The sequence below is a fragment of the Quercus robur genome, chromosome 10, assembly GCF_932294415.1.
Source record: "Quercus robur chromosome 10, dhQueRobu3.1, whole genome shotgun sequence".
Taxonomy (NCBI): Eukaryota; Viridiplantae; Streptophyta; class Magnoliopsida; order Fagales; family Fagaceae; genus Quercus; species Quercus robur.
Window position 1 is genome coordinate 11,420,945 of NC_065543.1, and position 13,670 is coordinate 11,434,614.

Below are 13,670 nucleotides of genomic sequence, written 5' to 3' on the forward strand. Positions count from 1 at the left end.
AACCAAACCCAAAATCAACCACCACTGCAAACAACAATGGCCTACCACAACCAAAACCCAAAATCAACCCAAATCAAAAGATCGAGAGCAATTAAACCCACAAATCCACAGCCACTAATGGCTGCAAGAGTGAGAAGTACATCAACCCATAATTGGTAGAGCAAGATTGTTGCCTATCAACAAAAGCATGTCACTAACGTGACACCATTGTGTGTGTGTGTGTGTGTGTGTGTGTGTGTGTGTGAGAGAGAGAGAGAGAGAGAGAATATATATAATAAAAAAAGATGGGTTTACTAATAGATGCTCTTAGGACATCCATTAATAAATTATTTTAAGAAATTTTTTATGAAAAAATAACCGATTATTCTTTTACAACATTTTGAACTTCACATATTCCTAAAATGGTTGATTAATGAATGTCTTAAAGGCACCAATTAACCAATCCAAAAAAGATAGAATTGTGCTACTTTACACTGTGGCATTTTTTTTGGGTGTTAATACTAAATTCTTTTAAATTTAGGACGTCCAATGAAACATGCTTTTTAGGGCCTGTTTAGTAATATTGTTCTAGTAACGTTGTTCTACTAACATTGTTTAAATATTATAGAAATACGTGTAGATGAAAAAAATATTGTGAATATATATGTTATGTTATTTAAACAATGAAAACTGTTGTTCAAATAACGCTACCAAACAAACCCTTAGAGCCCGTTTGATCATCGATTTTAAACACTAGTTTTAAACATGTGTTTAGTCAGGTATCTATGTTTAGTGTTGTTTGAACAATGTTGTTGAAAATATGGTTTTTAAACAATGCTTTTTGAAATCACCTGGGACCTATTTTTGAACAACAAACAATGCTTTCCAGTGGCCGTACCATAAATACCTTCAAACCCGTGGGTCCCACCTGATGTGACAAACTTTCTCTCTCTTCTCTCCTTTTACCCATGGGTCCCACCCGTAAAGAAGAAACACTAATGAGAAAAGAAGGGCAACGGTATATAAAATGGATTTATTCTCTCTCATCAAATAAAATATATTATTTTATACACGGTATCAGCTTTTTTAAAAATCAAACACACACATACCAAACACATATTTTATGTTTTTCAAATACTGAAACATGTTATTTAAACCATGGTACTAAGTACATTTTTTTGTTTTATGAACACTAAAAACACGTGTTTCAACAACACTTTTTAAACCACAATTTTCACATCATTTTAAACAACGATGTTTGGAATCTAAACAGCCCTTAATGTTTGGAATGCTAACATTAGCATTTAGCACATCCGGCACTCTAACTCTCTTTAACTCTTTAAGCCTTAACCTCTCAAACGTGAAGCAAGGTAACCTCCTTGAGCAACCTCGAGGCAGGACTGGACGTAGACTTGAAGCAACTCGAAACAGAATTTCACAAGATCACTTTAAATGCACTTTTTAAAGAAACCATTGCGCAAGGCAAACTGTATACCCAATTTATAATAATAATAAATGGGTAACTTTGTAATTTTGACAGTGGGACTACTGTATTTATACCCTAGCTACCTTAATAATTATTAAGGTAGCTAGGGTAAGGTTCATTTGTGTTTCTACCTCATACAACAAAGAATTTCAGAAGAGGAGGCCACAAGTTTTCACTTTTTAAGGTAAGAACTCAACAACTTACAGCAATGTTTGGTCTATCCTCATTCCTCAATCACTTAATTTTCATCTCCCTTTTCTTTTTTCTTTTTTTCCGTGTGCCTCACCTTTCTCTTTGTTTGGTTATTTTTTTCAAAAATCCACATAAAACACTATAGCTTGTGCCACAACTATCCACATGGCAGATTGTGAAAGGGGAAAAAAAGTAGTAAATTTATATAAAAGTGACAGATAACTAGTCATAGTTTGACATGTATAATAGTTATCACAAAAATTATGACATTTTATGTAGTACTAGAATTACTCTTTTTTTTTTTTCTCAATTCTCATAACTCACACTTAAAATGTGAGAATGAGTTAAAACTGAATTAAGTGGTTTAATTGTAATAAATAAATAAATAAAAACATGGAAAAATTAATAGATATCCCATGCACATTTGTTAGTGGATAATATCTCTAAAAGTAATACTTGTGGAGTGTAGGAGAAAAGAATCGGGATTTAAGTATTTAGGAGGGAGTTTCACACCTATACACTTAGATTAGGTTATAATAGAATTTTTACTTTGTTAAAAAAACAAAAAAAATTGAAACTTTTTTAAATACGCGGGACTCCCACGTTACTGTTGTTTGATTGTCTCCCTCGAGTCAACGGCTCTTTTCCTCTTTGGTCTTTCTATATTTTTATTTATTTTATTTTTTTATTTTGAGAAACTCTTTGGTCCTTGAACTAGGAATTCACATTTACTAAAAACACAATGTTCTCTCTGAGCTCACAAAGACACTCATTTCTCTCTCTCTCTCTCTTCGATTCAAACACTAACGCTTTGCAATGACACACTCTCGAAGTATCGGTTCAGAGCTTCAATAGAGTCCGCTTAACGTCACTGTAAGTTCAAACCTCATCTTGTGGGCAGCTTTCTCGCAGCTCGTACTGTAGTTTTCGCATCTCTTTGTTGATTCAATCACTGGTTTTGAGTTCGAATTGTGGTGTTGTCTTCTCTATCTTGTGCTTTTCGGTTACAAGTGTGAGATTCTGAGGAAATTTTAAGGCTCTAATTTCTGTTTGGTTGCTCTGAAAATGGAGGAAAAGGAAAGGAATTGAATTTGAGTATTATGTTTTTTTTTTTTTTTTTGTCGTTTTTGTTTATTAGAAAATGAAACTTATAGTTTTTCCAGGCTTAATTACACTTTTTGAAAGAGAAGAATGTTGTGTTGGTGGTTTTTCCTGTTCTGAATGTGGAAAAGTTTAGCATTATATTAATTTTTTGGCTTTTTGAGGTTCTTTCTCTATGGCATACAATCATTGAATAACCAAAAGGAGAAGATGGGTTATTATTTTAGATTTGTTCTGCTGCATACATTTCTTATTTGCTTTTGTTTCTGGGTCTAAATTAAACCTGAATTCGTAGGTGTTGTGGGTCTTCCTTGAGGTTGTATACTTTTGTCTTAGAGATGAGAGTCTAGGCTTGCCAGGGGCTCCGCCTTAGACTTTCGGTGTGGTTAGTTTAATTTAGATGGACAATGGAAATCTGATGGTTTATTTATATAGGGTAGTCTTTTACAATGAAATCAAGAATGTCTGTGGGAACTTTAATGTAGAGGAAATTGCAACTCCAAGTATGGATGACAATTCCATGAGACATTAGAGGTAGTATTTTTGTTGTACAAGTTAGTAATTGAATCAATTATGGTGGGCTTAGGTTATGTTGGAGTGGTCTTGGGAAATTGCAGGAATTTTAAGTAGGCATGGATTGATTCAATTACTAATTACCTTGTAATGTAAGTTCATTTACTTTATGTATGAATATGCTTGTTCCTACTAGATAGGATTTTGGTTACTTACTTATTGAGTTGTGTCAAACTCATCCCCTGTTTCCCCTCCAATTTTATGGTCCATTTCGATAGAGGGGAGGGGGGAAGTAGAGTAGAGTAGAGTAGATTTAACAAAAAATAAGCTAAATCTACTCTACTCCCCTCCACTCCCCCTCCTTTCCCCTTCCATCCAAACAGGCCATTAGATTATGAAGAATAGTAAGTTTAGGACTTTTGCTGATGTGATGTGTGCATGAAATGAGCTTAGTGATTTTGGGATGAGATGGTCTTGTAATAGTCATATTTCTTTTGGCTTATTAGCATTATTGAACATGAGGTTTGGGATCTGATTCCTATTTATACTGTGGAAATCTTTGAGAATTGAGTTATTGGGGATATTTTTTGTATTCATTTGATGAAATTTTCTTTGAGGATACTTGGTTGTCTCTTGGAAGGCCTTACATTTGAAGGGTGAAAACTTTATAAGCGTGCGTAGCTTTTGCTTTGGTTGAGGGAAAAATACACCATGTATTAGATACATGAGTCCTCCCTCTCACACACTTGTGGGATTCACCCCATGTGAATGCATCTGATGCATGATATACCTCCTCCTAGTTGAGGGTATGACACAAAGGATTGGTACTTTTTTTTCCTTTTCCTTTTTTCTGTTATTTTCAACAAGCAAGGAATTGATATATGCTTTTATCATTTGTTTTCTTTATGACCAATACTTTACTTTTATTGCTTTTTTATATATAAAAACACTTGAACTAGGCAAAGGATATATTCATGCTTCATGCTTGTAGGAGAAACTCTTATCCAAGCAAGATAGGCATCTAGAAGATCTCAAAACCTGTATGAAGGAAGATGTTAACTACAGGTATGTTACTATAATTTAAATAAATAAAAAAAATTAACATATGTAATCATATACTAAGCTTAATTTAGAAAAACTTCTTGTACCAAAATTTCGTATCTTTTAATTTCCATATTTTGCTACCTTGACTAGTCCTATATATGCTAACTAAATTTTAGTTCATGTCTTGTCAAAATATAATAACATGCATGTTTTGGTTTAAATGCGGGTAAAGTTTTGAACAGTTGGATTTTCTTGGAGACGAGAAAGCATTTTGAAGTGGTTCCAGAGTCTAAGTAGAGATTATGGAATGGGAGATACAAATGCTGGTCCTTGTCAATCTCGCCATGCAACTATTTCCCTTTTTTTTTTTTCATTGGTGACATATTTGTAAAATGTAGTAAAATTTGTAGCATCATTGACATCACTCAATATATAGTGTTGTTAGTTGACATTGTTGTGTTTATTTTATCTTTTAGTTTAGCATCTTTATAATTATATCAAAGAGACATGCTACTATGCTAGACATAAATCATTAATATGAACAACAATCCTAATTACAAATTAGTCTTTTAGATTAGCATTTTTTTTTTGTGATTTTTTCTTACATTTTTTTTATTACTTTGGATTTTTTTTCGTGTATTCTTTTTACCTAGTAATAATAATTAGTATTTTTGTTTGAAGATTATTGGATATATAATGTCGTCAAAACTAAGTTTCACAATAAAATGGAAAAAAAAAAAATTTGACCAACTCATTGATTTTATACATTGAAAGGGAAATTGTCACAACATATAATATGAAAAAAAATCATAAATGATTTCCAAGATTTAAAAAATGGTCAAGTTCTCTTTTGATACTTGCATTGCAATATGTGAAGAAACAGTTTTTTTGTGTCTTTTCAATTGTTGATAGTTTGTTAATATTAAATTGACACTAATTTGAATTTTCATCAATATTTTTTTACTTGTTCATACTTTGGCCCCCCTCACTCGAACTCTTGGATCTGTCCTTGTTCCAGAGTCTGTGCAAAAATTATGGAATAATTGGGAGATACGAGTTCTGGTCCTTATTAGTCTCACCTTGCAACTCTCTCTTTTTCACTTTGGTAGACAAAGAAGATATAATGTTAAAACGTGGATCCATATCTTCCTCTGGCTTTGCTACCTTGTGGCTGATTCAGTGGCAACTGTTGCGCTGGGTGTCATCTCCAGTAAACAAAGAAACTCTGGCAATGATTCTAAAGACCATAATGAGCTCATGACATTCTGGGCACCGTTTATGTTGTTGCACCTTGGTGGCCAGGACACAATCACAGCTTATGCAATACAAGACAACGAATTGTGGTTAAGGCATTTGCTTGGACTAATTGTTCAATCTAGTGCGGCATTTTACATCTTTATCACGTCTTTGAAGGTGTCTTTGAAGGACCATTGGCTTTCGCTTCTTACTATTCCCATGCTTGTTGCTGGGTTCATTAAGTATGCAGAAAGGATATTTGTCATGCGATTGGCAAATGACACTACAGAAGGTACGACATTTATTTCAACCAAAAAGTATGCAAATGCGACATTTGATGGATTTGATGTATATGATAACTTTGTAATAAATTTTCCAAAATTCAGACCTCTCTTTCAAAATCAGAAGATGACGCATTACACAAGCGAACTTAAAACTATAAAAAATCTTGATTTTCGAAAGGTATTCAAAATGATTGAGATTTATCTTGGACTTGCATATGATGATTTCTACACAAAGGCACCTTTGTTTTCTAAGGCTTGGGTTTGCATCTTCCGCGGCATCACTTTTTCTTCCACTGTTTTAGTGTTTGTATTCTTCGTCATAAATGAGAGGCACAAACACCTGCAAACAGATTTGATTATTACTTACATTCTACTGGGCGGAGCTCTAGTTATAGAGATATATGCTGTGATTTTACTGATTGCCTCTGATATGGCACATCGATGGTTATATAGGAATGTAAAGTTTTTGAGACCAAAAATGAGCAGTGATCAATTTTTTGCACAGAAGTGGTCAAACACAATGGGTCAATTCAATATGCTTAGCTTTGGCTCGAAAAATCCTGGAATAGTTCTGCAGGGAACCCCAAAAATCTTTGCCGACTTAAGAGTGTGGTTCTTCATTCACATATTGCCAAAACTAAAAACAGAGCTAGAGATGCTTTTCTATAAGACCAACAAGCAGATTTCTGATGAACTGAAAAGCTTGGTTTGGGACACAATTCTAGAAAAAGCAGAATTGGGTGGACCAGGGTTTTCTGAAGACTATAACCAGTACTTAACTTTGGATAAAAGCGTAAACGTGGATATTGATGAAAGCATAATCATCTGGCACCTTGCAACGGAAATTTGCTTTTACACTGATAATGATATCAATACAGGATTGGATCATAAACGACATGTGATTAAGGAGATATCACATTATATGATGTACATACTTGCTTTGTGTCCTTTCATGTTTTCAGTGGGAAGTGCAAAGGTCACCTTTCAGAAATCATGTAGCTACATTCAGGATGATCTCCTAAGTTGGGTTGTTCTCGGATCACCAATGCCCAATGTTATTGAAAGATTAAAGATACGCCTATCTGACAGGACGACTTACCCCGAAATAGAACCAGACAATGGTGAACTTGTCAAGGAGCATTTATGGGGTTTCAATTTCCTACCATGTGCATATGCAGTTGCACAAAAGTTGGGAGAAAAGGAAGAGCAAAAGTGGGAAATCTTGATTAAGTTTTGGGTTGAGAACCTAGCTCATGTGGCAACACTTTGTCAAGGAAATAACCACGCTCAACAGCTCCGAAACGGTGGGGAGTTTCTTTCGCACGTTTGGCTTTTGATAGAGCATATGGACCTCAAAGAAAAATTTCGAGTGCCACTACCAGTTCCACAACAGGGAGAACAGACTCTACCATAGAGGACTCGGGATCTATATATTTTTGCATTGTAAGTTATTGTCTGATGTAGGGACATCTAACAAGGACGATGCATTCTGCGGTAGCAACCTTGGAGATTTGGCACTTAACGAGAACTAAGGGATTGATGGCATTCTACGGCAGGAATTGGGGAGAAATAATAGGAGGTCAACATATCCAGAAGATTACCTTCCTTATTTAAGGTTAATATGCCAGTCATGCACAAGGATGATGTCTATCTTCAAAAAGTTCAAACATAGAAGTTGGAAAGCAGGAAATTTCCAATTTAGTTATTTCCCTTATTAGTCTTTCAGTTGACATGGGAGTCTTATTTGTATTTGAATTTGAATTAGGATTTAGATTTATTTGCTTTCCTAGCTAGTTTATCTTTATCTTTATTATGTTTCCTAGTTTGATTAGGAATCCTAATCGTGAGGTAAGTGAAATTCTATTATAAAAGGGTGTAAGAGGACCTTGGGAAAAGGCAGCTTGTGTTTTTTTCAAATTGATTATTATAATGAAACCTGTAAGTTTTCATTAAGAGTTGCTATAGCACTCTTTTATCTCTTCTCTTCGTCTTGATCATGGCTTGAAAAACCATAGATCGGAGTAGAATTGTATAGCTTTTCTTATTTTCCGTATATTTCCATTGTTTGGTTCCGCAGAAGTTGCGGATCTGACCTTTCCCGCATCATTTGTCAACTTATAACCACATATTTAAGTTGGCATGCCCTTACAATACAATAACTTCTTTCGTTTTCTTGTTTTCCCGTCTCTAAATCAATGCAAATGAAATAAATTGTAATGGAAGTTAAATTTAATTTACAAGAAATTATTTTCTATTTCTATAATGGATGTTTTAGTGCTTCTTTGTTCCAAAGCTTTAGGATTTTGTTTGCTCTAAGCCAAGGTTTTCTTACTTCAAAAAAAAATTCAAAAAAAAACCAAAAAACAAGGTTTCCTTATCCTTATGTCAGCATCGAACTTTCTTTTTTTCGATTGTACATAACAAAAAAAAAAAAAAAGATGCTACGTCTACAACATTTTTACAACATTTTTACAACAAATCATGGGTGGTTAGTTGTTATTGGTTCAAATTTAAAACTAACACTAAGATTACTTTTTTGCCCCAACAAAAACAACCAGTAACAACTTGCCACTTAGGATTTGTTGTAAAAATGTTGTAGAAATGTTGTAGACATAGCATTTCTCAAAAAAAAAATCCGTTCTTTTCTTGTCTCAAAATGAAATTTGATTAATCCAAGGACAAGATAAGATTACATATACAAACGGTAAAACGGATAAAAATCATGCAGGATAATTGATTAATTATCATGCAAAAATTATTAAATTTTTTATTAAGAGTCTATTTGGGATCCGCTTATTTTGCTGAAACTAAAAACTTTTTACTGAAAGTGTTGTAAATAAAAGGAAAAGTTAGTTGAAATAGTATAGTGGGACTTATAAATAGTACCAAAAAATGCAATAGAATCCATAAATAGTAGCAAAAATAAGCTGAATAGTAAAATAAGTTGGCAAAAAATAAGTTATCCAAACGCAACCTAAGTGATCCTTAATTATTGTCATGAAAAGATCCAATAGCATATATAATTGCACCTCTCGACTATAAAATAAAAAAAAAATATAAAGATAGAAAAATATGACCTTCTTTATGGTCCTTTGTAAGACTTTTACTACCATAACTAAATTGAATAACGGAAATTGACAAAGAAACTAGATTGAATAAACTTAAAAGTTTAGGATTGAATTAAATGAAAGTGAAAGTAGATTATTGAATTAAATTTTAGGCAAAATTAGAAAGTACATTTGTAATTTAGTAGTTTTTTCTTTCTTTTTCCTAGTTTCTACTGCTCATTGGTAAAAATAAAAAATAAAAAAATAAAAATAAAAATCTATTACAACTATAAAATATCCCTAAATTAGCTTATCGCCTTAGTTGTTAGGACATATGTGGAATGTGTTATGAATATATGTCATTTAGAATTAACTAATTCTTTGACAAAACGCATTTTACTTGTAATTGGATAAATCTAAGATGTGTTTAATACTTCAAGGAGCAAGAGTTCAAGCCCAAGTATTGAAGCCATGCAAATATGTCTCAAAATCAAGTGAAGAAGTGATATTCATTAAAGCTTGACAGATATATCTATTGAGGTTTAATTCTTTGAAACTCGACAAATAGCTTGACAGTTGTATCTATCGAAGATTACGAAAATCAGATTTCCAGATATGTTTTTTCACACATATCCATGCTTTGTGTTTAGGTTTTCTTTTCTCACAACTCTAGACATATATAAGGATTATTTTAAGGGCCGTCTCAGTTGATGAAACTTGATGCAAAGGTTTTATGCAAGCATATTGTGACTAGAGACATATGCCCTAGTTCATCTTTCTCTTGAAGAAGCTGCTGCGTTTGTACGCTGTAGGGTTTTGTGAACAAGGAACTTTTTGATCTTCATCTTGTGGATGAATTGAAGAACTTTGCAACCAACATCCTTCTCAAGTTGGTATGTTAGTCACATACTGGGATCCATGCATCAATTGGTTAATCACGTACTTGAAGCTACACATTGAAAGGAGAGATTGTCACTACATTACAAGTCCAATTGGGTATTAGGGTAAAGGTTCAATTGTAGGTTAGTATAAGGTATTGGAATTCTTTTACTTGTAACCGCTTGTTTTGATAATAATGGATTCTCGGGAGTGGTGACCTTAAATTCACCCGGTGGGGTTTTGTCTCGATGATTTTCCCCATTCGTAAACAAATCATCTGTGTCAAATTTATTTTCTGTTGCATTTAACTTAGTTGGAGATTAGTTTGTGCTACCACGCTTATTGCATGTAATTGAATCTAATTAATTAACTTGGCTAATTAATTGATTAATTTAGCAAATGGGTCAATACATTCTTGGTCTATCATTAGTTATCAAAACGACATGTAGTTTCTGGTTGTAAAGCAATGGAGCTACAAGTCATATTTGTTGCTCTTAATTAATTGGCGAAACTACAATGTTAATCCCTCAAGTTTATCCTACACAATTGGTCTTTCAAGTTTGAAGCGAGCACAATTGGTCCTTCAAGTTTGAAGCAAGCACAAAATTGAGTTGATCACAAAATTGAGTTGTATTAGTCCTTTTACTAACTACCGTTAATGGTGTTATTTACGTGACTAATGGAACAATAATTTGGCATTTTTTTAATGATTTGGCTTTTTTTTTTATTAAAAATCAAAAATAAATTTCTCTAAATGCATGTACAAGTGTAAGAATTACTCGTCAAAAAAAAAAGAAGAAGAGAGAAAGTAGAAGAAACAAAAACCCCTCTCAACATTCTATGTTTGTTTCTTCGTAGCAAAAACCCAAAAGAATCCACCTCTCTACTTGGACCTGCCTACTTCTCTTCTCTCCGATTTGTCCTCTTTCACATCTCTCTCTCTCTCTCTCTCTCTCTCTCTCTCTCTCTCTCTCTCTCTCTCTCTCTCTCTCTCTAAAAAAATAAAGAATTTTCTTTTAGGGACTTAAAAATATAAAGGTTGAATTGGACAACCACACAAGAATAATGTTACATCATAGCCACACCACCACTTCCACAATGACCACAACCACCACTTCCACTTCCATGGCTTGTCTCTGCCTCTTTCACATTTTCCCCTTCTTTCATTGTCGTCCTCTGCCAATGAAATCACACAAGAAACCTAGAAAATCACCCACAAATCTCACTGCATGCCTCATAAAAATCTCATAAAAATCCTAGCCATAAAATTACAACCATGAAATTGCAGCCATGAAAACCCAGAAAATCACCCAAAATTGCACGACCCATACCCACACCCATAGGCCCCCACACCCATAGGCCACAGCAATCGCAACCCATACCCACAACAACTCCTCTGTAAACCGATTCTCACAACAACCCAAACCACCCCACCAAATGCAACCCATGACCTACGACATGACCCACTAACCCAACCACCGCAACCCTCAGCCTAGAGAGAGGCTAAGATAAGAGAGATTGAATAACATATAAATATATATATATATATATATATATATATATAAAGCAAGTAGCAACTTGCTACATACAATGGACTATGGTAACAGTTCATTGTAGCAAGTTGTCACTTTTTTTTTTCAAATATGACAGCTCCAATGTGTATGTTTTTTGTTGATTGTGGTGCTAAAATAACTTTTTGGTCATTTAAGACCACCAATGTGAATAATCTAACATCCTAAAGTTCCGCTACTACACCCGCAGCTTCTCTTATATGTCGAGAGAATCTGCACACCTACTTCCCCATAGTCATCTTTAATGACCGACACCTTTGTTTGGCATGAATTCTCTAACAAAGAGCCATCAGTAACTTAATTACTGTTCAAATACACTTTAACTGAGACGCTAGCTGTTAAAAGAAAAACAATGTGTATACGCTCTTCTCCTCTCTTGAGTAGGACATACACATCATCACTAAGAAAAATAAGTTGAATATTCTTAATAAACGGATTTTAGAAAGACTTTGGTTTACAATTCTGCTCTAATAGAGCCTACCAAAACTTGGGTTTCCCTTGAATCATCCCCACAATGAATCAGATCCATAGCAATACACACTATTAAAATAACATGAACAAATAAAGACACAGGAAATTAGAAAGAAAAAAGAAACCTCCACACCAATCTTATAGAGTCGAACACAAAAGCTCACAAATAAAACACAACTAATTAATTTCTTTGATGATATTAATATGGAACCAAACCAAACCAACCCCCCCCCCCCCCCCCCCACCCCAAAAAAAAAAAAAATCCCAAGAGCATTGGTGCGTGTGTCCGACACATGCCGACAGGCGTTATACACTACAGAAATGGCTTGAGCCAAAGGAATGTAGCCATGAGAAGGATCACATTTCATCACTACTAATGGATCTCCAAAATATTTACAGCCTATATTGGACCCCCCTTCAAAATACCACTGTTTTATTTTTATTTTTTTTTCATCCCAACGCACTAAACCCACCACCTTTCATCATTTGCTTAAACTCCTTATAATTAACCATACCATCTCCATCCACATCCACCTTCATTATCATCTTCTTGCAATCCTCTACAGTCCTCCCTTGTTTAAGACCAAGAGATGCCAAAACCGATCTTAATTCATCAACAGTGATGAACCCATCACCATTTTGATCAAACACATTAAACGCCTCCTTCATGTCCTCCTCCTCGTCACGCTCGTCCATTATCGATTGGTACAACTCCCCGAATTCATCAATATCCACGCAACCATCTCCGTTAATGTCAATCTTTTCAATCATTTGGATTAGCTCTTTATCCGGGATAAAGATACCCAAATTCTCCAATGAATCATTCAATTCTTTCTTCGTAATACGCCCATCCCCATTTCGATCAAACAATTGGAACACGCGCTTTAACTCCATGGGGTCCATTCTTTTTCGGGCACGAGACAATTATGACAATGGTAGCGGTGGTGGTGGTGGTTAGGGTGATGGGAGGAAGAGGATTAGAATTATGGAGATTGAACCAAAGGAAGGAGGTTGTATTGTAAACAAGGAAAATTGTTAACAAAAATAGTTGGCATATATGGAAAGAGTAAGTGAGTGAGAGAGAGAGATTGTGTGGCGGGTGTTGTTTGCATAATATTGTTGAGAAAAACTTGGAGAGAAAATTGGCTACTTAAATAGAAGAATTAAGGTGAGCATTGGATCCACCATGGTAGAGAGAGTTGATGAACGATGATGGTGGTGGGAGCTTTTAAGAGCTGTCATATAATAGTGACACTTTACGCGGTATTAGATCAGATGACACAAATTATTATCATTAAAGTTTACAATTTTCAAATACAAAGACGCGTTGCTATAATTGTTGTTGTTTAGTGTGTATGTGTGAGACCTAAACAATTATAGAAAGTTGTTGTCCGTTGCTTTGAAAATTTTTAAATGGTGTAAATGAAAGGGAGAGAAATGTGACCGTTGATAACGGATCTGAAATCAAAGAGAGAGAGAGAGAGACGTTGGGGACTGGTACGCGCTAAATAATAAAGGGAGGCCGGCAGATTTTTGACCGTTGGATGTGCTTCAATGGCTACTTGTGCATTGGTGGGGGGGTGGTGACACGTGGCAGCAGTAGGAGAAGTAAGTATTAGCTACTATAGGGCCAATGCGGTGAGAAAAATGTAATTGACACAAAAAGCTTCACAATTCATTATGTACATGGGAAATATTAGTAGATTCGTGGGGTAACTTGGCATATGGTTGTGGCAAAAATTGTAAGACTTTTTGTGATATTAGCATTTTTTTTTATTTTTTTGGGGTTAAAATACTAGCATTTCTCATGAAGTAATAGTAATGGTTTCTCAGTCAAAAAAAAAAAAAAGTAATGGATTTCTTTCTT

The 13,670-nt window shown here is 34.5% G+C and overlaps 2 protein-coding genes across 3 annotated transcripts; one reads left to right on the top strand and one right to left on the bottom strand.

The window, feature by feature from the left end:
- Positions 1 to 2,378: 2,378 nt before the first annotated feature.
- LOC126703067 (uncharacterized) lies at positions 2,379 to 7,778 on the top strand. Of its 2 annotated transcripts, none has more exons than XM_050401977.1 (3): positions 2,379 to 2,530; positions 4,263 to 4,336; positions 5,334 to 7,778. In XM_050401977.1, exons 2-3 carry the CDS (start codon positions 4,324 to 4,326, stop codon positions 7,247 to 7,249), a joined length of 1,929 nt encoding a protein of 642 aa, XP_050257934.1. In that variant the 5' UTR covers positions 2,379 to 2,530; positions 4,263 to 4,323; the 3' UTR covers positions 7,250 to 7,778. The 2 variants fall into 2 exon arrangements, with proteins under 2 accessions (XP_050257934.1, XP_050257935.1); XM_050401978.1 differs by having other exon boundaries at positions 5,425 to 7,778.
- Positions 7,779 to 11,733: 3,955 nt separating this feature from the next.
- LOC126702699 (calmodulin-like protein 3) lies at positions 11,734 to 13,023 on the bottom strand. The gene has a single exon (XM_050401520.1). It carries the CDS (start codon positions 12,704 to 12,706, stop codon positions 12,254 to 12,256), a length of 453 nt encoding a protein of 150 aa, XP_050257477.1. The 5' UTR covers positions 12,707 to 13,023; the 3' UTR covers positions 11,734 to 12,253.
- Positions 13,024 to 13,670: the final 647 nt, after the last annotated feature.